The sequence below is a fragment of the Budorcas taxicolor genome, chromosome 21, assembly GCF_023091745.1.
Source record: "Budorcas taxicolor isolate Tak-1 chromosome 21, Takin1.1, whole genome shotgun sequence".
NCBI lineage: Eukaryota > Metazoa > Chordata > Mammalia > Artiodactyla > Bovidae > Budorcas > Budorcas taxicolor.
This window is the reverse complement of record NC_068930.1, coordinates 37702733-37729227: the sequence shown is the minus strand read 5'-3', so window position 1 is coordinate 37729227 and position 26495 is coordinate 37702733. Positions and strand designations below refer to the sequence as shown.

At 49.6% G+C, this 26495-nt stretch overlaps 1 protein-coding gene across 2 annotated transcripts; it reads right to left on the bottom strand.

The window, feature by feature from the left end:
* Window positions 1–303: 303 nt before the first annotated feature.
* Window positions 304–6306, bottom strand: LOC128066562 (cytochrome P450 1A1). Of its 2 annotated transcripts, none has more exons than XM_052659599.1 (7): window positions 6224–6306; window positions 2977–3839; window positions 2274–2400; window positions 2096–2185; window positions 1880–2003; window positions 1667–1753; window positions 304–1504 (listed from the first exon to the last, which is right to left on the bottom strand). In XM_052659599.1, exons 2-7 carry the CDS (start codon window positions 3811–3813, stop codon window positions 1219–1221), a joined length of 1551 nt encoding a protein of 516 aa, XP_052515559.1. In that variant the 5' UTR covers window positions 3814–3839; window positions 6224–6306; the 3' UTR covers window positions 304–1218. The 2 variants fall into 2 exon arrangements, with proteins under 2 accessions (XP_052515559.1, XP_052515560.1); XM_052659600.1 differs by having other exon boundaries at window positions 2977–3836; window positions 6224–6301.
* Window positions 6307–26495: the final 20189 nt, after the last annotated feature.

Genomic DNA, 26495 nt, shown 5'->3' with positions numbered 1-26495 from the left:
TCTTGAAGGCACCATTTTTTATTCACTTTATCTCCCCCAATGCCTGCTTCAGAGAATGTTCTTCATCAATGTGTGATCAGTTAGAGAAGGAGGAAGGCAGTGAAGTGACAGAGTCTTGTGCCCTAACCAGACTGCAAGCTGCCTGAGAGCAGTGGCTTCTGACAGCTCCTGAGAGCACCGCCTCCTCCTCCCCCGCTGTGTCCTCCCACAGCAAAACCCGACACGAGACTGGGCTCAGAATGGGCATGTAGATGACTTCATTCAAGATTTTTAAAGTCTCCACCAATAAGGACTTCTGAATAATATCTTTATTTAGCTCAGGTAGATAGATATTTCCTACACATTTCTGGATACCTTGGTTAGAATTTTCTTCATGGCTCTCAATAAGCTGCTCTTAAGCTCTCGTATATGGTAAATACAAACATGCAAATACAATGCAGGCTAAAATTTTTAAAAGACTTTTTAACACAGGGTATATTGAAAGGAGATGCAGTAGAAAGTGACTCGATTACCACCCCCTCCCTCCTGATCCAGTCCTGGTGCCTGGATTTGGGCCCTCCCTCTGCTCTCTGCTTCTGTTAGACACAAGTTCTCAGCCCTCCCTGGACAGGAACAAGGGCCTCACAAGGCCAGGCAGCAGCCCCACCCCTGCCTGCAGAGAGGAAGGTCATCTCCCAGGCAGAGTGTCCCAGACCCTAGTGGTCAGATTGCTCAGTCTTGTTTAAGCAGGGAGACCACTTCCATGTCAGTATTCTGGACTGCCTCTTCCCTTCAGTCTTGATGGCTCCCAATTGTCAAAGAGATTGGTCAGGCCCTGGTGTGACCTGCTCTGAATGTTTCTCAAGCCAGTCAGCCTCCATGGAAAGCCAACCAGCTTGTGGGCCGGGCCCAGGGGCTTCCCAAAACCTCTTTAGAGGCTCCCAGAGGCCTGAGGATCCTCTAGCCCTTCCAGCACAACTTCAGAAGAGCTCCATCAGCTCCTGTGTGGCCTCTGATGTGTCCACTATCTGTGGTCAGTGTGCAGAAGGACAAGTCCAGGGTGGGGGGCAGGTATGATCCCTCAAGCTTGCGCACAGCTCAGACAGCAAAAAAATCAGCCCAACAATGTCTGTGGGTTTAGGCTCCCCTGGGCTAGGCCCCTGGCCTGGCTGCCCAGACAGGGGCAGGGCTGTCTGTCCCCCAAGAGCACATGGGCTGTCTAGGCTGCAGGACTCTCCCCTAAGAGCGCATGCGCACCTGAAAGTGCTCACAGCGGGCGTGCTTCATGGTCAGCCCATACAGGGGGGTCATGTCCACCTTCACACCCGGGGTCACGTGGAATTCCACCTGATGCAGCAGGATGGCCAAGAAGAGAAAGACCTCCAAGCGGGCAATGATCTCACCAATGCACTTCCGCTTGCCCAAGCCGAAAATAATCACCTTCTCACTCAGTACTTTGTTGACGGTGCCATCAGTAGTGAGAAACCGTTCTGGCCGGAACTCAGATGGATCCTCCCATAGCTTCCTGTAATCAGAGAGAAGCAGCTGAAGAGGCAGCCTGGGGACTCAGAACCATCAGGCGGGTTGAGCCCCAGCTGAAAAGAATAGGGTTCAGGCAAGTGGCCCAGAGACAGCAAAGTGTGAAGCTCAGGAGCTGGGGAGCTTTCCCTGCCCCTTCTCAACTTACTGGTCATGGTTGATCTGCCATTGGTTCACAAAGACACAGCGCCCCTTGGGGATGTAAAAGCCATTCAAATTGGTGTCTCTTGTGGTACTGAGGAGGGAGGAAGCTCAGTCAGGCTCAGGGCCACAAGGAGATCTCCCTGCCTCCCATACCCTATCCTTCCTACCACCCTGATCAGGCCCAGCATCAGACAGCAGCAGATCCATGGGGCCTCACCTGTGTGGGATGGTGAAGGGGACGAAGGAGGAGTGTCGGAAGGTCTCCAGGATGAAGGCCTCCAAATAGGGCAGCTGAGGTCTGTCAGAGAGCTGGGGCCACCGCGCCCTGCCAATCACTGTGTCTGCAGAGCACAGAGGACCAGGCAGGTCAGGGGCCACTCAGACCTTGGCTGGGCCTCCTGCCTTGAGCACTCTGAGGGAAGCCACCACCTACCCAGCTCCTCCTGAATCTTTTTTTGCACCCTGGGGCTTGTCACCAGGTACAGGAGGCTCCAGGAAATGGCAGTTGTGACTGTGTCAAACCCTGGCCAGGGGAGAACAGAGGGAGAAGTTAGGTACTTGGTGGGTCAGGGCAGCTGGCCATAGGAATGGTATAATGGGGTAATTCATACCGGCTCCAAAGAGGTCTATCACGACATTAATGATCTTCTCATCCGACAGCTGTATATTGGCATTCTCGTCCAGCCTCTTATCCTGACAGTGCTCAATCAGGCTGTCTGTGATGTCCCGGATGTGACCCTGGGTAGGGAAGGCCCACAGGTAAGGAAGATCCCAAACCCAGAACTGCCTCTCCATCCAGACCTGGTCCCTTCCCATCCCTAGCATCTTTATCCAAGAAGTGACCACACACACACACCCCTACCCTCCCAGCTTCTCTTGTCTTTCCAAGGCTCTCTCCTGACCCAGAATATTTGCAGCCCCAACTCGAGGGACATTTGACAGAGTCTAGTAACATTATCATCTGCACATGCCCTTTACACCTTTCTCTCCCATGAGGCCAGAAGACCAAAGACCAACTCTTCTTGGTTCCTTCCAAGACCAACTCTTCTTGGTTCCTACCACAACTAACTTAGGGTCCTGCATGGACTGGCTCTACAGTAGATACTGCTGTGTGATGGATAGTTAGAAGGGCTGGCCAATAAAAAGTTCTATTTTCCTGCCAAGGATGGAATCCCCTCCACTACTGGCTTCAAAAATCCCAGGCTGAAGGCCTGTGAAAGCCTACCAAACTCCACTCGGCCCCAGCTATCTCTGACTCCTGACCCCTGACTCTACCTGCTCCCTGCCACCCACCTGCCTCTCCCTAGGGTATACCTTCTCAAACGTTTTATAGTGTTCCTTGACTATCTTCTGTACAAAGACGTAGAACCTCTGATTCAGGTCCTTGAAGAGGTCCAGGGCAGTGTTGGGCAGGTACCGGAGGACAGGGATGAAGTCAGCTGGGTTCCCGGAGGCAGTTATCTCCCCAAACTCATTACTCAGGTTGATGAGGCTAAGAAACTCTTGGTCATCGTGGTCATAGCGCCGGCCAAAGCATATGGCACAGATGACATTGGCCACTGAGACCACTACATACCTGTAGGGGTCGAAGCGCCCAGGCCCTGACATCAGCTCCTGGAACTTGCCCAGGAGGTACTCGGCCTCCTTGCTCACATGCTGTTCCAGGTAGCAGGAGGACGAGGATGCCGGGTCTGAGGCGGTGGAGAAACTCTTCAGGGCATTCTGGGCCAGACGTCGCCGGGCAGCCCACACCGGTCCAGAGTCTGGGTTGAAGGTCATGCTCTGGCCGTCAGTGATCAAGGTGAAGCTGTAGAGGTCGGGCCGGCCCTTGAAATCATCGCCCTGCCGCACCAGCGCCTGCCGGATGGTGTCCAGGCCGCTGAGCACCAGCACGGGTGTGCAGCCAATGCGGATCTGCAGCACGTCCCCATATCGCTGGCTCAGCTGCGACAGGACCACGTGTGGGTTCTTCCCCAAGGTCAGCACGTGCCCGAGCAGGGGCCAGCCCCAGGGCTCTGGTGGACTCTTCAGGCCTTGAGGGACCCGAGGCCTCCAGGTCCTGACCACCCAGAATACCAGGCAGAAGACGGCAGAGGCCAGGAGAAGTTCTGTGGCTGAGATGGGGATGGGGAGTCCAAACACAGGAAACATGATCCACGTAGATTCCAAGGTGGCTGCTGAGAGGTCAGATGGGAGGAAAAGGTCAAAAGATCTGACAGGAGGATGGAAGGAGCCAGTGTCCTAAAATGTCAGCACACCAGTCAAGAAAAGGGAAAACCTTATCCAGAACTGTTCACTGGGTGTGAAATGGGAGAGGAGATAGGAGAAGCTGTTTGTGGAGCTGCCAACTCCATACCAAGAATTTCAGTCACTCTTCATTCAGTCCTGGCCACAGCCTTTGTGGTAGGCAGCTCTGAGGCTCAGAAAAAGTACATAACTTGCCCAAAGTCACACAGCCAGCAATGATAGAATCCAAACCCAATCCAAACTTGTCTAATTCCAGAACACCTTACCTGCCATACCAAATCTCAGTGTCAGTCTGTGATTTCCATAGAATATCTATACTATTATTTATTTCATATTTTTCTAAAATCAACTTTAAATCCACCCACGTAGCACCGTTTCACACAGTAACATCTGTGTGAAAATACAGGTTTGTTTTTTTCCCCTAACATATATTAAAATAAGCACATAATTGATGTGTGTCACCCAATTCCCCTGAGTATTACCCACCCAACTTGGGACAACACTACCAAAGAACTAAGGATCCCCTCTTCTTAAGCCGCGTTTCACATCTGGGGAAACTGACCTCCAGAGGAGGCACTGACTTGGCTAAAGGCACCCAGCTCTCAGACAGAGCCAGGGCTCAGACCTCTTAGGTGACGTTTCCTGGGAAGATTCACGGCCGTCTTCCCCGTTCCTATGTTCCTGTCATAGGTGCAGGAGTGGTCAGATCAACGGATGAAAAGGAATCTTCTCAGTACTGTCAGTTCTCTACGGTTCAAAGCCAGGATCTAGGGAATCTGGCCAGACACCGGGACACAGTGGGGAGGGGACAGGGGACTGCCCCCTTTCCTTACTGTCTAAGCCACAGTGCCCTTAGCCCCAGCTCTCTGAGCTCAGCAGACTCACAGTTTAAACGCAGCTGGAGGCCAACTAGATTGAGGCTCCCGGTCACACAATTCCAGGCCAAGGTTTTCACTGGGCTCAGTTCTCAATGAATGAATAGTCTGGACCTCCCTCATTTGCCAGTCACTCAAGAGCTGTGAATAAATGGAAGGATCCTACCAGGCAGAGGCTGTAAGAAAACTCTGGACTGGAATATAAGAAACTAGGAATGGAGCTAAATTTAACTGACACTGACACAATACTTTCTCTAGGTTCAGTCTAGAAAGGGTGTGCAAATTCATGGACTCCTCTCTTCAAGGCAAGGGGCTATGACAGGGGCATCTTACTGATGCCCTGGACTGGAGGTCAGGAGACAAGGCTTTATGACATGGCCTTGGATTGGACAGTTCATTTTACGCTTCTGGGCTTCAGTCACATTACCTGAGAGAAGGGATGGGACATGGTCTCTGATTCAGGGTACCCAGCTGATCTCAGATAAGAGAAAACTCTGATCTTTCCTTCGAGGTTAAGTGTAGTCTGACTAGTGAAGTTTCCCTACAGAAGAGCCACCCAAGATGGGGAGGTTGTACGGCTCCTTCCTGAACTACTATAGCTGTCTGTCTAGGGAGGCTTCCTGAAGGAGCTGACCCCAAAGCACACTTGAGTCCAGACTCCTTGAGCGAACTGGGGACACTGCTAGGCCTTGGCGTGCCATGGGGTCCCCTTCTGCACACTGGGTGCTCCAAAGACCCCTAGCCTTTGTAAGATGGTAGGAGGCCAAGAGAGGTGTGATTGCTGAGTTTTCAGGGTCAAGTTTTCTGCAGAGGGCAGTCTCTCACACTGATCCGCCCCAGCAGAGGCCAGAGAAGACAGCGGAACAGGGCAGGCCCCTGGACAATGCCCAGGACCCCCTCTCAGATCAGCCTCACTTGTCCAGCCAACACCTCTCAGCGCTGACAAGCTATGCCTCCGGAGGGTGGCCCCAGCCAGGAGCAGCTTTTGGATAAGGCAGGGTACAGCTGGTAAGAACCCCACTTGCCCCCTTACCCACCCTGACTGCAGAGAAGCCTCCTGCTCACAGAGCCTGAAGGAGTGCTGTACTGGCTCACACAGTCTCTCACACCTGTGTCCTATTCCAACCTTCCAGGTGACCTCCATGGGGAAGCCCCCAGGCATTCCAGGAGTCAGCAGGGGATGAGCTGGAACCTAAGTCCTGGAATGCTGAGAGGGGAGCAGTTCTGGTACTAGCCATGGAATCTTGGGCAAGTCCAGCCCTTCCCCTGGCTTCAGTTTCCCACTTAGTGAGGGAAGCTGGACTGCCTCCTTACTAAGGACACTCATAGCCTCCTTTTTTTTTTTTTTTTTTTGAGGTGCTAGACCAGGAAGACATGGAGGCATCAAAATTTTCCTTTTGGTGGAGGGAAGCGACAACCCAGAAACCCCCAGCACTCACCTGTGAGGGGGTGCAGAGCTGGGCTGGGAAGAGTGGTCTCTGCAGCCAGGGACCCCAAAGATCAGGGAAGGCTCCAAGGAATTGTCACCTTCAGAGTGAGGGTGAAAGCTATGCCACCTTTATAGGCAGCTTGGGCGTGTGGCCACGCCTCCCGGAGCGCGGGGATGGGAAAGAGGGAGGGGCAGGGGGGAGGAGAACTGGTCGCTTTTGGAAGCTTTGGGACGGAGGAGGGAGGGGCGAGAGAGGAAGCTGGGGGATAGGTAAGAACCAACTCTGGGGATGCCTCGATCAAGTGCTGGCTCTTAAAGAGATGAAGGCTAGGAACACTTGGGACCCTCAGTTCCAAGGTACCCCTGGACAAGCTCAAAGCCCAATTGGGGAGGAGTTTGGGGAAGAAATCCCCTGATAGCCCGAAAGAGGGTATAAGGGTGCTCCATCCCGGGGCACGGGGACCAGTCACCCTCATTTTTGCACCCACTGAACACTGGGAGTGCTTCCTCTTCTCTACCAGCAGATAGGAACCAGGCTGGCAGGCAGGGGCGGAGCTGCCCGGGGATGACCTCCTAACCCCTGTTATTGAGTCCAGGCTCGCGTGAGAAGCATGGCGACCCCAGCCCCGAGGTCATTAGGGCCGGAAGGCCAGAGGCGCCGATGGGCTGGCCCCTTTCCCCAGAGCCTCCCCCACCCCCAGAACCCCCGGAGCCCGGACGACTAGAAGTCCGCGCTCACTGATGGGAGGGCCGGAATGCGGGAAGGGATGGAGAATGTGGTGCAGCCTTGCTAATGTGCGCACTAGCTGGACGCGTTGAGCCGCCCCTAGGACCACTCTGCAAACCAAGGGTAATTCGAGCCAGGACCCTCGGGCCCTCGACGTTCCTGGGGCTACTAGCGCTTTGGCAGGGCAGAGTAATCGTGCGGCAAGCGGATCTCCCAGCGGCCGAGGAAAGGGTTAGAAGGAGGCCTTGGGGTGGGGGTGGGGGTGGGGGGCAACAAAGGGCGCTCAGGGACTACTAAAGGGGGCGGGGAGGGGTGGCGGGCGCAGATGCCTCCCCAGGCTAGCGTGCCTGTGTCTGGTACATCCCTCCAGGGGGCAGAGGTCACGCGGCCCATCCCAGCCCCACCTGGCCGGGGGCGCGGTGCCCAGAAATTGCGTGAGAAGGACCCGGAGGCCGGCGCAGCCACCCAGCAGCCCAACTCCCTGGCCCGGCTCGGGTCCTGGCACAGTCACGCGAGCGCGGGGGGGCGGGGGCGGGACGAGGAGCGGGGGTGTGGGGGGAGTCGGGGGCGGGGCTCTTAAAGGGCCAGTCTCTAGCGGAGCGTGGGGGCAGAGGTGGAGCGAGACAAGCCGACTAACGCTCGTGGGTGCGTGATTGGATGGGTGGTGGGGCGGTGCAAAGGGCCTAGGTTTGCGTGCAGAGCTGAGCTTTTGCAAACAAGCGGGCGACTGAGTGTGTCCATAGTTTTGGCCCACGCCTGTGGCGAGACACGCAGCCCCAGCACCGCCTGGGTCAGCTGGTCTGTCCCCGCCCCTGCCGAGTCTTCCCAATGTAGGATGTCCAGGCGAAAAAAAAAGCTTGTTTAGCTCAATGTGTCTCCAACTAACTACATCACCCGTTCTCCGAGCTCAACCGCGCTCCCCAGCCCTACGAATGGCACTGCCATCCGCTGGCCCACGCCAGAAAACAGAGCCTCATCCTACCCCCTCACCGCCCACTACAGTCAGATGCCACCTCGGGCACTGCACAAATAAGTATTTACCAAACGCCTACTATGTACCAGACACTGTTCTGGGTGCCAGCGACTGATACAGGAGTGAACAAAACTGACCACCTCCTGCTTCCCTGTAGCTTACATTGTGGGGCACGGGGGATGGGAGGTGAGGCCAGAAAATGCCTAGAGAGTCTCAGAGGATGAAAAGTGCTATAGAGAAAAATAAGACAGAGAAGGGGTAGGAATCATGTAGGGGCAGATTGCAATTCAAAGGACATTGAGGAAAGGACACCTAGCCCAGGCAGAAAGGGCAGACACCCAGCCAAGAATCAAGGCACACAGATATCTGGAAGAAGAGTGCAGCTGGCAGAAGGAACAGCAAGTTCAAAGCCCTGCACAGTGGCTCTTGAAAGAAGGAGCGGTACCAGGGGCACTGGAAATATGCAGTGTCCTGTGACTGGGGAGTTCTCCTGGAACTTGGTGGATGTGAGGATGCTGAGGGTGGAGAACAGCCCTGCTCTAGATGCTGGGAGCACCCTGCTGAGAAGGGACTTCTTTGTGTGAGACAGAGACACTGTGAGGTCTGAGTCAAGGAAGATCACTGGCTAACATGCTGGGAACAGACTGAGGGGTAAAGGACCTATTTCTCCACTTTGATTTCTGTCCATCCTCATCCAGGCCCCCATCGTTGCTCCCCAGAGTACTAATAAACTCCAACCTGGGTACCATCTGACTTTCAGTGCCTCCAATTCCTTCTCCACCCTGTGGCATCCCAGGTGTCTTTTCAAAGATGCAAAATCTCATTCCATCACCACCTTGCCCCTTCAGTAGCTCACATCTGAATAGAAACCAGAATCTTTTGCAGAGCCTAACAGGAATGCCCACTTCTACTTTGAATCTTTCCTACATAAAGCCTCAGCTAAGACATCACTGGAAAAGGCAATGGCACCCCACTCCAGTACTCTTGCCTGGAAAATCCCATGGACGGAGGAGCCTGGTAGGCTGTAATCCATGGGGTCGCTAAGAGTCGGACACAACTGAGCGACTTCACTTTCACTTTTCACTTTCATACACTGGAGAAGGAAATGGCAACCCACTCCAGTGTTCTTGCCTGGAGAATCCCAGGGACGGGGGAGCCTGGTGGGCTGCCGTCTATGGGGTTGCAGAGTCGGACATGACTGAAGCGACTTAGCAGCAGCAGCAGCAAGACATCACTTCCTCTGAGAACCCTTCCTGGATCCTTTGCACAGCAAGTTAGATTTCTCCTGGTCTATTTCCAGCATTGCTTCATGGTAATTCTCAGAACATTTGGTTCTTGCCAGGACATGGACCCAAACTGTCACTCCATCCTCCATGCTCTTACACAGAAAATCAGCCTTGGGAAATTGATCTGCTAAGCCAAGATCTTGCAAGATATTAATAACAGGTAAAGGAGTTAAGTCCATCTATATTAAGGTGCATGACCAGGGTGTTGAGCCCAAAGTGCTAATGATATAATGATGGAATTTAGGTAACAGAACAGGCAGGAGGGAGGTATTGCTGGGCTTCCATTCTGTCCAGCATCCTTCTATTCATTTCACCTTTGCATCTCAGGCTCGGTCTGAGAATTTTTGCAGTACCCAAGAAAGGTCTATCCTTTACACCAAGTAGGAGCTAAAGCCACAGAGAGTGGAAAGAATGTACGTGGAAGCCATGGCAAGGAAGGAAGGCACTTCCAAATCCATCACCCTGCTCTGTAGCGCAATCTCTCCTTTGGCTCTCAGAGTCCCCAGCAATGCCGTAGCTCTAGAGAGGCATCACAGAGCTTCCCTGGCAGCTCGGGGGTAAATAATCCACCTCCCAGTGCAGGAGACACAGGTGTGATCCTGATTCAGGGCACTCCCACGTGTGGTGGAGCCTGTGTACTCGAGCCAGGGAACCACAGCTATTGAGCCCGTGTGCCTCAACTACTGAAGCCCGGGAGCCCTAGAGCCCACGCTCCACAAGAGGAGCCGCCACAGCGAGAAGCTCATGCGCTGCAACTAGAGATCAGTCCTCTCTCTCCCCATGCAGAAAAGCCCGTGCAGCAACGAAGGCCCAGAATAGCCAAAAGAAATAAATAAAATTTAAAAAATAAAAGAAGACTCATGGCAGCCTGCCCTTCACAGCTGAAAGACCATCTGCAGAAAAACTCTTCTCTTAGTAAAAGATATGTTGCTTTCCTCCCATTTTCCAAGGGATTCTTTTTTTTTTTTTATTGTGGCCATACTGGGTCTTCCTTGCTGTGCACAGGCTTTCTTCTGATGTGGCCAGCCTGGACTACTCTCTAGCTGTGGTGCTCTGGCGTCTCACTGCAGTGGCTTCTCTTGTTGAGGAGCATGGGCTCTAGGGCAAGCGGGCTTCAGTACTTGTGGCCCATATGCTCAGTAGTTGTGGCACACAGGCTTAGTTGCACCTCAGCATGTGGGATCTTCCCAGACCAGGGATCGAACCTGTGTCCCGTGCATTGGTAGGCAGATTCTTAGCCACTGGACTACCAGGGTCCACCAGGGAAGTCCTCCAAGGAACTCTTGATTCCAAAGAAATTTTAGCTAATTAAGCCAATTCCTGTCTCACTTCTCAGCTGGAGAGGCCAAAATCAGAACAAAGCTGAATGACAAATCAAAGCAGAGCCCAGGCCCTTGCTTTGAGGCCAGAGCTCTTCCCACCGTGATTTATTGTCCCAGACTACCAGCAAAGCCCCAGGGGGCCAAAGGTAGACAGGCTCAGTGCCTCGGTCAGAGTGCCCCCTTGTCCCCATCTTCCTGGACAAGAGTCTGATGCACTGGGGTTATGGGAGGCCCTGCACTTCTCATCACCAAGCCTGTCTTGGAGGACAGCTCAGAAGACGGAAGGGGGCCCTCAGGGCACCAGGGCAGACAAAGAGGGAGACAGGCAGGAGGTTAGAGGACCTTGACCTGGAGTTGAACAGCCAATCCTGGGTCAAAGTTTGTATGCCTTTGCGTGAGAAGTTCTTTGGCTAGAATTCCCTAGCAATCGATACCAGGAACACAGAGGGAAGGGTGGGCAGTGCAGAAAGGAGGGGGCTCTGGGCTAGACACAGTTGAGGGTTTTGGCCAGCCCAGCCTAGAGTCTTCATTCAGCACTGCTGAGGGCTATGTGGTCAGGGGATGAGACAACCAGACTCAGAACAAACTCACTACCCAGTGGTGGAAGCAGGAATCGCACCCAAACAGAGCCTAAGCTAACTCTGGAAATGCTGCAGAAGGCTGAGAGCCCTAGGGGTGAGCAAAGGAATAGAGAGGAGTCCTGGAGTATGAGGAGAATAGGAAGGGCACCCCTGGCACGAGGCACGGCTGTAACCTGAACAAAGCATGGGAGTGGAAGGTTGGTGTGAGACAGTTTGAGAAGAGTGGAGTTTAAGTGAATATGGAGAAATAGGATTTGTCTTCCAATGTGTCTTCACCCCACCAAGCCACCCGCCACCCCACCTGAGATCCAAGCCCTGAGCGCCTTCCTCTCTGCTACCTGTGCCAAGAAAGACAGAGAGATCCAGTCTGCAGGATCCAAGGTTCCAACGGGGCAGCCCCTGGCTCTCTGGCTCTTGGCTGCTCTAGGCAGGCTAATGAGACTTTCTCAGAATAGTCTTGGTCTAAGCCGGTTGTCTTATCTATTAAAAGTTCTCTCTTTCATTCTCAAGAGAGTCTTGGCTTGGGACTTCCCCGGTGGTCCAGTGGCTAAGACTCCAGGCTCCCAATGCAGGGGGCCCTGATTCAGTCTTTGGTCCGGGAACTAGGCCCAACAAGACCCTGCATGCTGCAATGAAGATCAAAGATCCAGTGTGCCACAACTAAGACCCGGCACAGCCAAATAAATAAAAATTTTTTTATGAGTCCTGGCTTGGACATACATTATATGGTTACCCCAGTTGATAGTAGAAGACCTGTGAGGGGTTTTGTGTGCCCAGCATCCATTCTCTCTTCATCTGGAAATATCACTTCATTTGTCCTTTGGGGACCACCCCACCCCTACTCTTAGCTGATGGGCTTGGTGGAACTAACCCCATCCCAGGCCCCCAGGCTAACACATGACTCAGGCCAAGCCTCTGAGAACCCTTTATGGGAGTTTTAATGAAGTTGTTGGAAAAGCAAAGTTCTCTTTCTGCCAGAAGTGGCTAAGCTGGTTAGAAAATAATTCTGGACCTACCAATGGCCGTTTTTAAGAAGCCCATTAGAGGAAAGCAGAACTGAGGGATGAGGGGAGGGAGGGAAAGAATTGATGACCCTGAGCAACGAGGTCCAGTTATTCCTGATGCCAGGGAAGTTCACCATAGAACTTCTCTATTATGTGAATTGATAGCATCACCACCTCTCCCATCTGCTCCTTTCTCCCCTTTTCCTTCTTCTTTACCACTTCCTCTTCTTTCTCCCCCTTCTCCTCCCCTTCTTCATCTTTCTCTTCTACTAGGAGTTGGGTTTGGGGGCTTGCACCTGAAAGGATTAGAGCCAAAACCTGCAGGCCAGAGAGGCTTACCCAACAGTGCTCTCTGAGTGATTAAACCTCAACACTTGAGGCAGATCCGAGAAGTCCTGGGCAGGTTGGACAGAATCCTAAGAAGTTACTCTTATCTAACAGCTTCTGTGCCAACAGGCCTGCCCCTGTGCCAACAATGCCACCATCAGCAGTATTGTGAGAGGCTAGTTTTATCTCCAGAAGGCCCCATGATGGAGTTGAGGAGTTGTTGGCTGGGGAGTGTCTGGAAAGAACCCACGCTTGAGGCAGAGACCATCAGATGAGTCTGGGCCATCTCACCGCACCAGGAGCAGAGTTCATGCCCTGCTGGCTGGCTGACAGCCTCCCTGGCTGGGAGACACCCTGGGAAGGAAGGTGCCCTATTTTCTCTCCCAGCTGCTAGCTGAGAAAGATATGCCATCCTTTCCCCAAGTTAAAGTTTTTGAAGAATCTCAGAGGAAGCCGTCCTTACAATAGCCCACAAGACCTTTCCAGCTGTGGCTCCCGTGGCCTCTCTGACCTCCTCTCCTATCCCTCCCCCTTCCCTGGGTCACTCCTCTCCAGGCACCAGAGCAGCCTGAGGTTCCTAAGACACTTCAGGCAAGTCCCTCCCCGTATCTGTCAAGGTCAGTCCTTTCAGGAAACAGAGGGGCCCCTAAAACTGAGTCATTGAGGAGAATTTAATAAAGGGACCACTCACAAAGGTTCAAGGTTTAGGGAAATCAGTAGGACAATGCAGCAGCAAATGCAGCAGGAAATCAGTAGGGCAAGCAACAGCAAGGCCAGAAGTGATGGGAGGAAGGAGCAGAAAACAGAACCCAGAGAAGGTGGCTGTGGTAAGGCCATAGAGGGAGCTGGAGCCTTTGAGAGAGTTGCAGATAGCATGCCAAGACCCTACAGGGAGAGAGCCTAAATACTCTGACCTCATTCCATTCACACCCTCTGATGTCCTGCTGGTAACCTTCCACAGGCTGAACCTAGCTAGAAGCCAAAAAGCAGAGGGTCCATTCCTGAAGCCCATGGAAGTCAGTCACTGGGGACTGAGTAGAAGGGTGGAGAGTGGTCTGGAGAGGCAAGTGGACAATATCGACCGATCTGTTCGACATCCGGGCTTTGCTTCTGCTGTTCCTGCCACCTGGAGACGCTTTCCCCCCGGATCCTCATATCTTACCTCCCTGAATATCATTCTCAGTATGCCTTCCTTGGCCATCCTATGTAAAACTGCTACCCTGAATCATAGTCTCCATCCCTCTTTGTAACTTGATATTTATTCGTGGCACTTGTTTGACAGGTTTGTGGCACTGAACAAACTTTGAATACACTATGCAGGGACTCCCCTGGTGGTCCAGAGGTGGAGACTCCATTCTTTCAATTCAGGGGGACCAGGTTTGATCCCTGGTCAGGGAACTAGATCCCACATGCGGCACAAATAAGAGTTCTCATGCTGCAACTAGAGATCCCAGATGCTGAAAGATCCTGAGTACCACAACTAAGACCTGGCGCAGACAAATAAATAAGTAATAATTTTTTAAAATACAGCAGCTGCTCCCCACATGTGGCTACTGAAAATTTCAGACATGGTATGTATTTTACTTCTCAATGCTCTGTATGGTCTATATTCCTCAACTAGAATGTGAGTGCCTGCAGAACAGGCACTTCTGTCTGTTGTGCCCAATGCTTCATCAACAGCAAACTGGCACATTGTGGATGCCAAATAAATATCTGTTAAGTAAATGAATTGTTGTGGTTTTTCAGTCACTAAGTCATGTCTGACTCTTTGTGACCCCATGGACTGCAGCATGCCAGGCTTCCCTGTCCTTCACTGTCCCCTGGAATTTGCTCTAACTCATGTCCATTGAGTTGGTGATGCCATCCAACCATCTCATCCTCGGTCACCCCTGCCTCCTCCTGCCCTCAGTCTTTCCCAGCATCAGAGTCTTTTCCAATGAGTTGGCACTTCGCATTAGGTGGCCAAAGTATTGGAGTTTCAGCTTCAACATCAGTCCTTCCAATGAATATTCAGGGTTGACTTCCTTTATGATTGACTGGTTTGATCTCTTTGCTGTCCAAGGGACTCTCAAGAATCTTCTCTAAGCACCACAGTTCAAAAGCATCAATTCTTTGGCATTCAGCCTTCTTTATGGTCCAACTCTCACATCCATACATGACTACTGGAAAAAACATAGCTTTAACTACACAGACCTTTGTTAGCAAAATGATGTCTCTGCTTTTTAATATGCTGTCTAGGTTTGTGATAGCTTTTCTTCCAAGGAGCAAGTGGAAAATGTCAAATCTCCAAATAGGAAAATATGTCAGGTTTGAAATGGTAGTGGCCTGGTGAGATTCTGGGTCTTGTTGGCAGGGCACCAAGTCCAAGATGGCTGGCTGAATGGATCACCTCTCCAAACCCGGGTCCTTTCTTCAGTACCTGCCAGATGAGTGCTAGTCATCCTGTTGCCAGAAGACACGTGATCAGGCACGGTCCTGTCTTAAGAAGCTCATCTCAGCCCGGCCCAGCTAAGGCATCTGCCTCATGCCACCTTCACATTAGCCCAGGGCCAGCATCTGGACTGCATCTCACTGTGGACCACATGGCCATGATCACCAGGAGGCCTTGACTGCTTTCAGTTTTGGAGCCGCGTGGTTCCTCTCAACAGGTCTCAGCTCCTCTTTCCACAATCCGGCTCCACCACAGAAGTCAGAAGAGAGCAGGCTCTGTAGCTACTCTCAGCAGAGAGAGCTCTGCAGGGCTGGGACAAGAGGGCTCCATATTTAATGGCTGGGGAAGGGCTGCAACAGTGCAGACCCTGGGACACTGCCCAGAGAAGGGGCTAAGGGATATCCTGGAGGTGCTCCAGATACAAACTAGTGGAGATAAAGGCAGACCTTCTTTTTCCTTTCCCTCTTCTTCCTTCAATAATATCAAATATGATTAATTTAGACCCACATTAGATATCATAATTTGACCAATTCTGCTCTGGTTGGCAGTTGACGTTATTGTTGGGGAAATGTTTGCTGAGCCAACAAATTGTGAAAACAGCCTTGCAGGGAAATGTTTGCGCTACTGTACTGAAGGGCAAGTTCAGCAGCTCAGGGGACTGTTCTGTGTCCAAGTTAGAGATGCCCTTTTACATATAAACACAGTGGTTTGCTGATAATGAATGTTCTAGTCCTCTCATCAAAACAAGGTCTCCAAGGACCCTGCTTCATCAGCCAAGTGCTCCTGAACATGCTCACACAGTCTTGGCCAAGAAGGTGGCCCTATTCAGACCTACTGGTGCACAGCCTGGCTGTGCTACCAGCCCGTGCAGGCCATTTAGCTAACTTTAGAATCCTTTCCCAACTGCTTCTCAACTTGTTGACACCCAAGAGCCATTCCCTCCACTTTCATTTTTCCTCCTTCCCAGCACCCTCCCCACCCCAATTTTATCTAAGTATCCTCCATATTTCTTTGCAGGGTTATGTGCTTCTGGGGAGGTGGGCCCCAGGGAATGGGTCTTGGCTGGTTCTGAACCAGTCATTGTGGCCCAGTTGCCTTGGATGAATCTGTGACATGATTCTGGCCAATATTATCTTGTAGAGATCTGGTGGGACTAAATTGAGGAAAGATTTCCTCACTCTTTAAAGGGATACATGACGAGAGATGCACTCTTGTCCCTCTGACCCTTGTCCTGTCTGGATATTATGGCCGGAACTTTACCAGCCATCTTGTGACCCTAAGGGAGACAGCTTAGGGGAAAGGCTGATATTCCAGGGATGGTGGAAAAGAAATTTGCAAAGAATCATTTTATTATTCAAGTTCCTTGCAAGAACAGAATCCATTCAAACTAGATCACTGAGAAGAGTTTAATAATGGGATTATTTATAAAGGTGTGAACAGGGTATGGAGAAACTAACATAGGATATTGTGGTACCATATGACTTGTAGCAGAGAAGAGCCCTTACTGTCTTGGACCTGAAGGGGCAAGAAGAAGGATCTGTTTCTGGAATCCAGAGGGAGAGACTGTAAGTAAAGGAGAGCTACCTGACAGGAGCCGTGGCCTAGCGTGGTGACTTCGCAGGGAGGGTCTGGAGAAAAAATACCCCAACTTCACTCTCCTCCCACCCTCCCATTTCACGTCAATACCTCCCATTGACAGAACCCATCAAGAAGCCAGAAGATGGGGAGCCCATTGACACAGTCTGCAGAGATCAGCCTCTCAGTGCATAAAGCAGGGCAGAGAAGGGGCGGGGGTAGTGAGTGTGGACGTAAAAGAGGGTTTTCAGCACAAGCTGGGTCTGCAATAATCTCGTTCATCTGTTTGTTCTCTTGTCATTCTGCTCTACAAAGGCAAGGTCTGTCTTATTTGCTGCTATAAGTATCCTCCTAGAACAGTGGCTGGCAACATAATTTATGCTCAAAGACTACAGCTGGACATCCGCTATGTAACAGACACTGTACTAAAACTGAGTGAATAAGAACACAGTTTGTCTCAAGTTGTTCATAGTCCAGAGAGAGCAAATGAAACCAAAGTAACGTGGCACCGTGGTGTTTGTGCCATGAGAGAGCTATGCCCAATGGAGGAAGATCTTACCCAGAATAGGGTTCAGGACACCCCGCAGCAGGTGGACCTGGAGCTGAGTTTTGGAGGATTTGCTTTAATGGAGAGATGAGAATGCTTTGTCATGCCTGCATCATAGTACTGCAATATAAGTAAGCATTTCTAACCTGGAAGCAATTAATTTCCATGACAGTGTTTGTTGGATGGGGAAGAAGTGGTTGGGAGGAGGGTAGGGCATTCCAGGCAGAGGGAACAATGCACAGAGGCAGAAAATTAGGAGAATTCTAAGAGTTCCTTCTGACTGGTGGGAAGGATACGTGAGAGGAAGAGTGTAGTGGGAAACGAAGTGAAAAAAGTGAGTAGGAAATGACTCACGGGCTGATCTAAGGAGTCTGAGTTTGGTTTCTGAATGTCTTAAGAAATCAGTTTCTTAAGAAATCAGTACTAAGGGGTTTTACATAGGAATATGGTGCTAGTGATAAAGAAGCCACCTGTGCAGGAGATAGAAGAGATGAACCTTGATCCCTGAGTCAGGAAGACCACCTGCAGTAGGAAATGGTGCCCCACTGCACCCCATTCCAGCGTTCCACGGGCAGAGGAGCCGGGCGAACTAGTCCATGGGGCCGCAAAGAGTCAGGCATAACTGAGCACACACACGGACTGCACAGATGCACAATTTCAGAAAGTTCATTTGGGTGGCAGTATGCAGCCTGGATAGTAGGGATGGGATGGGAGGAGCCTAGAACTATGCCCTCCAATACAGTAGTCACTCGCCACTTACACTTCAAATTGAATAGAATTAAAAACTTTGTATTTCGGTTGTTCCAGCCATTTCAAGTGCTCAGCAGCCACATGTGGCTGGTGGCTACCCTACTGAATAGCACAAACATAGAACATTTCCATTATCACTGAAAGTTCTACTGGACAACACTGGCCTAGCGACAGTGAGACCAGTTAAAGTCAGTGGGAACCAAAAGTGCAGGCAAGAAGTGGCGCTGAGAGTCACCTCCAGGCAAAGCCATAGTAAAGGAGAGAAGGGATGTTCAGGCAGTAGAATCTTGAGAGTTTGGTAGGAGGTGAATAACAGAAGGAGTCTTTGCAGATTCCCAGGTTTCTGGCTAGGATGATAACCCAGAGAGAAGGTGTCTGGGCAGGGAGGTTGACAGACAGCATCCATTTGGACATGTTGAGGATGCTGGGGCCTCTGGGTGGACACCTGCAGCAGGTGATTAGATGTCCAAGACTGAAGCTTCCAGTCTTTATGTAATAGATTATGAGACACCCTCCCCCTTCAGCTTTAATTATTAGCCTGTGTTTCCCACAGCACCTGTGTCCATCAAGGTCTTTCCTCTCTGCCAGGTCTGGGCACTCAGCTTCTGTCTCTGAGGGGTCCATAGTCTGATTTAGGGTTTAGATTAAGTGATGATCTGGCCCAAAACTATGGCTGTTAATGGCCAGAGCCATGTCAGAGATGAGAATGGAATGATGAGGGTCACAGAGAAGGACTCGCCCCACAAGAAGCAGGGGAAAAGGCTGCCAGTTACTGCATTCTGACCACTGGCCAGGTTGGTGAATGTGCGCTAAATAAACTTGTTGAGTGACCCACGGGTGCCTGTTCCCTCACCCTAACCTGAGCCCCACCCTGTGTCTCCCTGGACTCCTCTCTGGATAGTCAACTCTAAATCAGCCTTCTCTCAAGATAACCTCCTGATTAGCCCTCTTCCCCATGCTCACTGAACTGCTTCTTTCCCATACTCTAGCTCTGGGAAAAATTACTTACCATCTTCAGGCTTTCATTTCATCAACTGTAAAATGAAGCCAATAACAGTACCCACCTCACAGTGTTGCTGTGAAGCTCAAATAGAGATGGCTGATGTTAAGCATAGAGCACAGAGCTTGGGGCATAGTGGGTACTCAGTAAATTTCAACTGTAAGGATTATTCTTTACAAGCGCCAGAAAACCAATGCAGGAAAATGCCCAAAGTTGTTTTCACAAAGCTCTTACACAGGTTAGCATTCTTACTTGTGAACACTAACCCTAATTCAACAGATCTTTTTCAGGATATGCTGCGTGTCACTCCCTGAGCTAGATACTAGAGATCTGAAGAAAAGCAGAAGCTGCCTTGATCTTCAAGGAGCTCACAGTTGAAGGGGGAAACAGCATGACAGGTGCTTATTGAGGAAGGTAGCGTGAGGCCTGTGGGAGGCCTGTGGGACCTCAGAGGAGGGGGTTGAACCCAGCCAGCATGGGGCAGCTGAACAGGGTACAAAATGAGGGGCAGGTATAGAATGGATAAACAATAAGGTCCCACTGTATAGAAAAGGAAACTATACTCAGTATTCTATGATAAACCAAAATGGAGAAGAATATTAAAAAAGAATGTATATATACATGCCAGCTTGGATGGGATGGGAGGACTTGCAGGAGAATGGATACGTGTGTATATGTATGGCTGAGTCCCTTCACTGTTCACCTGAAGCTACCAGAATATTGTTAATAGGCTATATTCTAATACAAAATAAAAAGTTCATAGTTTGGAAAAAAGAAGGTAAATATATAATTGAATCAGTTTGCTGTACAGCAGAAATTAACACAACATTGTAAAGCAACTATACTTCAGTCTAAAAAAAAATGAGGAGCCAGAGAACGCAGGATGGGGTGCAGGTGTCAAAGGGGTCAACACATGGAGAAAGACAATGGCAATGGGGCCAGGCTGTGGTGGCAAACAGAGCCAGAGGGGGTGAGCAAGAGCTGCCGCTGAAGCCTCTGGGTGCCAAGCAAAGGAGTCTGGTCTTTATCCTGAAATCTATGGGGAACTTTGAGGGGTTTTAAAAAGGGAAGTAGTCAACACACACTCCAGAAAGGCTGGAGTCGAAAAGATTAAAAGCAATCCAGTAGTGGTGAGCATGAGAATTAAACTGAACCCTCAGTCACAGCCAGTGGAAATAAATTTGGTTCAACGATTTCAGAAAATTGTTCAGTGCTAGGATCTCCTAGCCCTGAACTCTAGCGCTAGCCTGAGTTGGCCTAGCCTGTCATCTAGCATTTCTACTCGTAGGTCCAGAGACAGCAGAAATTCTTACAAAAATACGTGCAAGAATGTTCACAACAGCAGGGCTCATCATAGCCCAATATGGAAAACAAGCCAAATGTCGGTCGACAGTTGAATGGCTATGGATACATTCATTGCGTATTTATATGAGGACTCATTATGTGTATTCATATTAGAACACCACACAGCAATGAGAATTACACCCAGCACTGTGGATGAGTCATCTAAAAAGGAATAAGCGACGGAAGCCAGAAAACAGAGAGTACACAGTCTGCCAATCACACACTTTAAAAACGTTTGAAATCATAAATTTTATGTTTTATACTTTACCACCGTTTGAAAAAATGAAGACAATTCATGGAATTGTACAACATGAAGAGTGCATCTTAATGTAAACTCTGGACTTAGTTGATAATATTGTATTAATATTCATTCACCAATTGCAACAAATGTATCACACTAAGGCAAGAAGTTAATAATTGAGGAAACTGATTGGAGGAGGAGGAGGCATATTGGAGCTCTCTGTTCTCTCACCCAACTTTTCCAGAAACCTAAAACTGCTATGAAAAATGAAATCTAACTTACAACCTTGATAAATCTCGAAAATTTTAATGTTCAACAAAGGTAAAACTATTCTTTGATTTTAAAAATTCATAAAGTGGTTGCTTGTGGGGATAGGGAGGGGAGCTGATTGCAAAGGGGCACAAGGAAAGTTTCTGTTGTAATGGAAACATTCTTTATTTTGCTTTATATATTGGATTGGATACATGAGTGTACCCCATATCAAAACCTCACTGAAATGTTCACTTATCATCCTTGTATCTTACTATAGGTAAATTATACCTCAATCAAACAAACAAAAATAACAATAAACTCAATCAACAACAACCAAAAAATGAAATCTATTAGTTTTTGTAAAAATTCCATGCCAAAAAAGTACACAGCATGATTTCATTTTCATGAAAAGCAAAAACAGACACAACTAATTTATGCCATTAGAAATTGGGGTCATTGTTCCCCTTGGGGAGGGAACATGGGAACGGTTTCAAGGGTGCTCCTAACATTCTGTGTTTTAATCCGAGAACTGACTACATGATTTTTGTGAAGTCTGTAAAATGTTCATTGGGTTGTACAGATTATTTGCACTTCTCTGTATCTTGTAATTCAATAACAAGTTTTAAGAAATCACTTAAAAGATAAATCATCTCTTATGAGGTGATGGTGGTTTAGTCACTAAGTCATGTCCGACTCTTGTGACCCCATGGACTGTAGCCTGCCAGGCTCCTCTGTCCATAGGACTTTCCAAGCAAGAGTACTGGAGTGAGTTGCCATGTCCTTCTCCAGGGGATCTTCCCAACCCAGGGATCAAACCCAGGTCACCTGCACTGCAGGCAGATTCTTTACCGCCTGAGCTACCAGAGAAGTCCAAATAATTTACATAGAGATTCCATCCTCAGGGAGGGGAGCAGAACCCCCAATCCTTAGATGTGGACTGTGCACGTGACTTCCTTCCAAACAGCACAATATGGAGAGCGAGGATGAGTGATGTTCCCATGGAGAAATCTGGTAAACTCTGCTTCAGTCAGCTGATCACTACGAACATCAACCTTCCTGTCAGTTTGACAGTATGTACCGTTGATATGATGGGATGAAAACGGCCCTTTTCTCCTGTGGTCTTCCTACCAATAGTCTATAACCCCAGTCTTACCTTGAGGAAAGCATCAGACAAATCCTAATACCTGGACATTCTACCAAATATCTGTCCAGTTCTCCTGAAAAAACAATGTCTGAAAAACATCTCAACCAAGGGAAGCCTAGAAAAACAACGACTCTGTGTAACGTATCATCTTCCTTGATGAGATCTGAGAACAGGAAGGGACAAAAGGACATTAGGAAAAACTATGAAAATTTGAATAAAGTATGACTTTAGATCATTAGAGAGAGAGAGGAAGGAAAAGACAGGAGGAGAGAGACAGAGAGAAATAGTCGATTTCTACAAAACCTACCCTAACCTCAAACCTCAATCATTTTATAACAGTGCGCTAAACCCAATGCAGATACAAAGATAAAACAGCTTCCCTTTCCTCTCAGCCACGATCCTCCAACAGGCCTTGTGCCCTTGTCAGACTCCGCCAGCCTTGTCTTTTGACATCATCACAGGTTGATCTCACAGCTTTCTCGTTTTTAGGAATCAAAAAGTCCAGTCAGTCCTAAGTAAATCAAAATGCTTCTCACATGAAATTTCTGGGTTGTGGGAAGGGGAGAGACACACTCTCTTTCTGCACTTTCTTTCCCCACTCCCCCATCCCCGTCCCCACCATGTCCCGACCACCCCCCATCATCCCACCTCACACCCTCCTGACCCCCAACTAGGGAGAGGAAAGAGGGAGGGTGCTGGAAGATGAGCCAGTCTCTTTCTGTTTGGCTAGTGCAGTTTATCTTCTCTTAGCTCCAAATGCCCTTGTGTGTAGCAGACATTCCACTGCCAGCTTTTCATCGAGTGCCTTTTAGCCCCAACGTGTCCTCCACATCAAACAGTTCCTAACACAGCTGCTGGACTCTGGCTGACCTCTTGCTCACCCTCAGCTGAGTCCCACAAAGTACTCCCTGTAGCCTGTCACTGCCGGGGTCCCCTCCCCTCTGTAGCCAGGTCTCATCCACGCAGTTCAAGTCCAGCTCCCTTCAGCATGTCCACCCAGCCCTTAGGAGACTCACATTCTGGTAAGGTACCCTGCTTGGGCTATGCAGGCTGCCCTCTGCTACCCCTGTCATCACAGGCTGCTCTGCTCAGCCTCCGTGTCCACAAGTCTCCCCCAGATCCAGGGACACGATTCGAGCAGGTGCCTGCTGTGGTCTGGGGCACAGTCTCCTGAAGGTTAGAGTCCCAGATCTAATGCGCTGCTGTGTGCTGGGTTTAGTCACTCAGTCGTGTCCGACTCTGTGTGACCTCATGGACTGTAGCCCGCCAGGCTCCTCTGTCCATGGGGATTCTCCAGGCAAGAATACCAGAATGGGTTGCCATGCCCTCCTCCAGAGAATCTTCCCAACCCAGGGATCAAACCTGGGTCTCCAACATAGGTCTCCCACATTGCCGGCAGATTGTTTACCATCTGAGCCACCAGGGAAGTTATGTGACCTACAAAAAGATTGTATAACTTCTTTGTGCCTCTTTTACCCCATTGTAATCTGACAATAGTATTAATTTCCACCCCACGGGATTACTGGGAATGTTTTTTAACAAATATAAAGCTCTTATAATAACACTGGGCCCATAAGCATGGAGTGCTGTAAAGTAAGTGATAGATACACAAATGCCACAGGTTCCCTCACCCCACTCCTGCCCATCTGCACTTACAGTGGAGGCTTTCCCTTCTCATGGTATCCCGCTCTTAAGGTTTGAGTCTCCTGGAACTCCTTTGCTTGGCTTTGTGAGCTGGGGCAGGAGAGAACCACCAGGGGACTCCTTACCAAGCGACAGCCCTCCACCTCAAGCCTCCCTTCCCTACCATAGATAATCTTGCACCTTCTCAGAGAGCTGACATCTGTCCTGTCTACTCTCTCCTCTCTATAGAGATAAACAGATAGTTGTATATTTTGGAAGAAAACCATTTAAAAGTAAATTGCAGAAATCATGCTGATACTTCATCCCCTAAACATTACAGTATTGAGAACTTCCCTGGCAGTCTGGTGGCAGGCACGTGGCAAGCCAAAAACAAAACGAAACAACAAACACCACTCCCCAAAAAACCTTATAATATTCGTTTCCTAAGAATGTTAATCTCCTAGGAATTTTTCTAAAATATTCTCCCACCTAATCATACTAGGCTTGTACCTAAGAAAATTAACATTAATTCCATAATATCATCTAATCTGCAATCCTTGTCCATATGTCTTCAGTTGTTCCCCTAATGTCTTTTGTAGCTTAAAAAAAATTTTTTTTTAATCCAAGGTCCAACCAAGCTTCACATATTGCATTTGGTAGCTGTGTCTCTTTAGTCTCTTTGCTCTAGAAAATGCCCCTGTCTTCCTTTTTTCTTTTCTTAATGAAATCCACCACTTTGAAGATTCCAAGCTAGTTGCTGTGAAGAAGAGCTCACAGTATGAATTTTCTTCATCCACTTTTACCGTCTCTCACCAAGAGGGAGGAGGCTGAGGGAGCCTCCCTTTAGAATATATGATCCTCATCATCTCTTGTTTTCAGATTAAGGACCCAGCCTGGAATTCAGAGGTGGCCAGAACATTGTTGTTCAGTTGCTAAGTCATGTCAGATGCGTTGTGAACCCACGGACTGCAGCCTGCCAGGATTCCCTGTCCTTCACCGTCCCCTGGAGCTTGCTCAAACTCATGTTCATTGAGTTGGTGATGCCATCCAACCATCTCATCCTCTGTCATCCCCTTCTCCTCTGCCCTCAATCTTTCCCAGTATCAAGGTCTTTTCCAATGACTTGGCTCTTCACATCAGGTGGCCAAAGTATTGCAGCTTCAGCTTCAGCATCAGTCTTCCAATGAATATTCAGAGTTGATTTCCTTTAGGATTGACTTGTTTGATCTCCTTGCTGTCCAACGGACTCTCAAGAGTCTTCTCCAATACCACAGTTTAAAAGCATCAATTATTCAGTGTTCAGTTTTCTTGATAGTCCAATTCTCACATCCATACATGACTACCGGAAAAACCATAGCCTTGACTAGATTGACTTTTGTTGGCAAAGTGATGTCTCTGCTTTTGAATATGCTGTCTACGTTTATCATTGCTTTTCTTCCAAGGAGCAAGTGTCTTTTAATTTCATGGCTGCAGTCACCATCTGCAGTGATTTTAGAGCCCAAGAAAATAAAATCTGCCTGTTTCCATTGTTTCCCCATCTGTTTGCCATGAAGTGATGGCCAGAACATGCCTATTCTTTATTTGGTTTCACAAGTTGTTGGAGGGGCATTACAGGAGCCTACCCTGCTGATAAGCCTGGACGGAGTGCCCAGGCAGGGGACTTCCTCATGGGGACAATGGGAAAGTGATCTGGACTAGCCCAGAGGGCTTTCACTCCTAGCACCCTGTCCTGCCCATGTGAGAAGGAAGCATTCCCTCTTGACTGGATCCTGAGAGAAGCTGGATCTTCCTCCCCAGGGACATAGCACCTATTGCTGGAAGAGCTGCTTCTGGGCCCTGGGGGGTAGGTGGAGCTGGGTTTTGTGGCCCAAGGCCAAGAGCTAATCCTTTCAACTTTTTTCGGCCACTTTGCTATCAGGTGACCAGGACGGCAGGGCCAATCTGATAGTGGTGCTGTTTATAAAAGTCCCCTCAGCTGGGGCCAGAAGCTCTGGATCAGCCCCCACAATCCTGCTGACCTCCAGCACCTGCCTCTACAGGTACATTTCGTGGGCCCCTTTCTTAGCCCTTGGGATCCCCCGATACATATCCGGGGAATCACTGGAGATGGAGGGATGTAGGGACCCTGGGTTAGGTGTAGGAAGCCTGAGTTCTAGTTCTTGCTGCCCAGTTCCAGACTTCAGTTTCCCCAATTGTAAATGAGAAGCTTAGACTGGGCCTATCTAGGGACCCTTAGTGTGACGAGTGGAGAGGTGGGTAGGGCTCTTCACCTGGCATGAGGATAGCCCTGGTCTGGCTGCAGCCCAGCTCAGCCTTCAGGACTGAGGGGAGGATTTCCCTGGTGGTCCAGTGGTTAAGAATCCTCCTTGCAATGCAGGAGATGCAGGTTCAGTCCCTGGTCAGGGAGCTAAGCTCCCACACGCTACAGAGCAATGAAGTCCATGCACTGCAACTAAGACCCAAAGCAGCCAAATAAATAAATATTTAAAAGCAGTGAGAGATGTGAGAGACTTCCCTGGTGGTCCAGAGGTTAGGTCTCTCCATTTCCGCTCCAGGGGACACAGTTCAATCCCTAGTCTGGAAACTGAGATTCCCACGTAATGAGCTGCACAGCCAAAAAAAAAAAAAGACTGAGAGAATGAGGATTTGCCCTCTTTTTTGGGTCTTAATAAGGATGCCTTAGGGAAGAGGGCATCAAAAGCCATTTGCATGAGCCCTGGGATCTTGGTCTCATCAGTGTTGTGAAGAGGGGAGCAGCTCCCTGTTCCCAGGGTATGAGGAGGCACCCTTTGGCACAAGGCCCAGCATACACCCTGCACTGGGGTTCACAAGAGTGCTTTCCCATTTTGAAGTGATCACTTCAGCCTCAGAATTGAAAGCAGGTGATGGGCAGAGGGGAGGGCCAGGGCTGGGAGTTCAGACACTCACGTTGGGAATCTCAGAGCTCCTTTCCAGGCCTCAGATTCTGTGATGCACTGTGGATGAGGTCCTGGGATGCAGGACCTATGTAATTTAGTGGATGTAGCTCAGTCTTGCTCAGTATGTCTGGCTGGGAACCAAGGACAGAATGTGGGCAAGTGCTTATTGACTGAATAAACAAGTGAATGAATGGCTCCATCTCTCCCCTCCTTCCTCTTCCCCTGCAGTGGGTACAG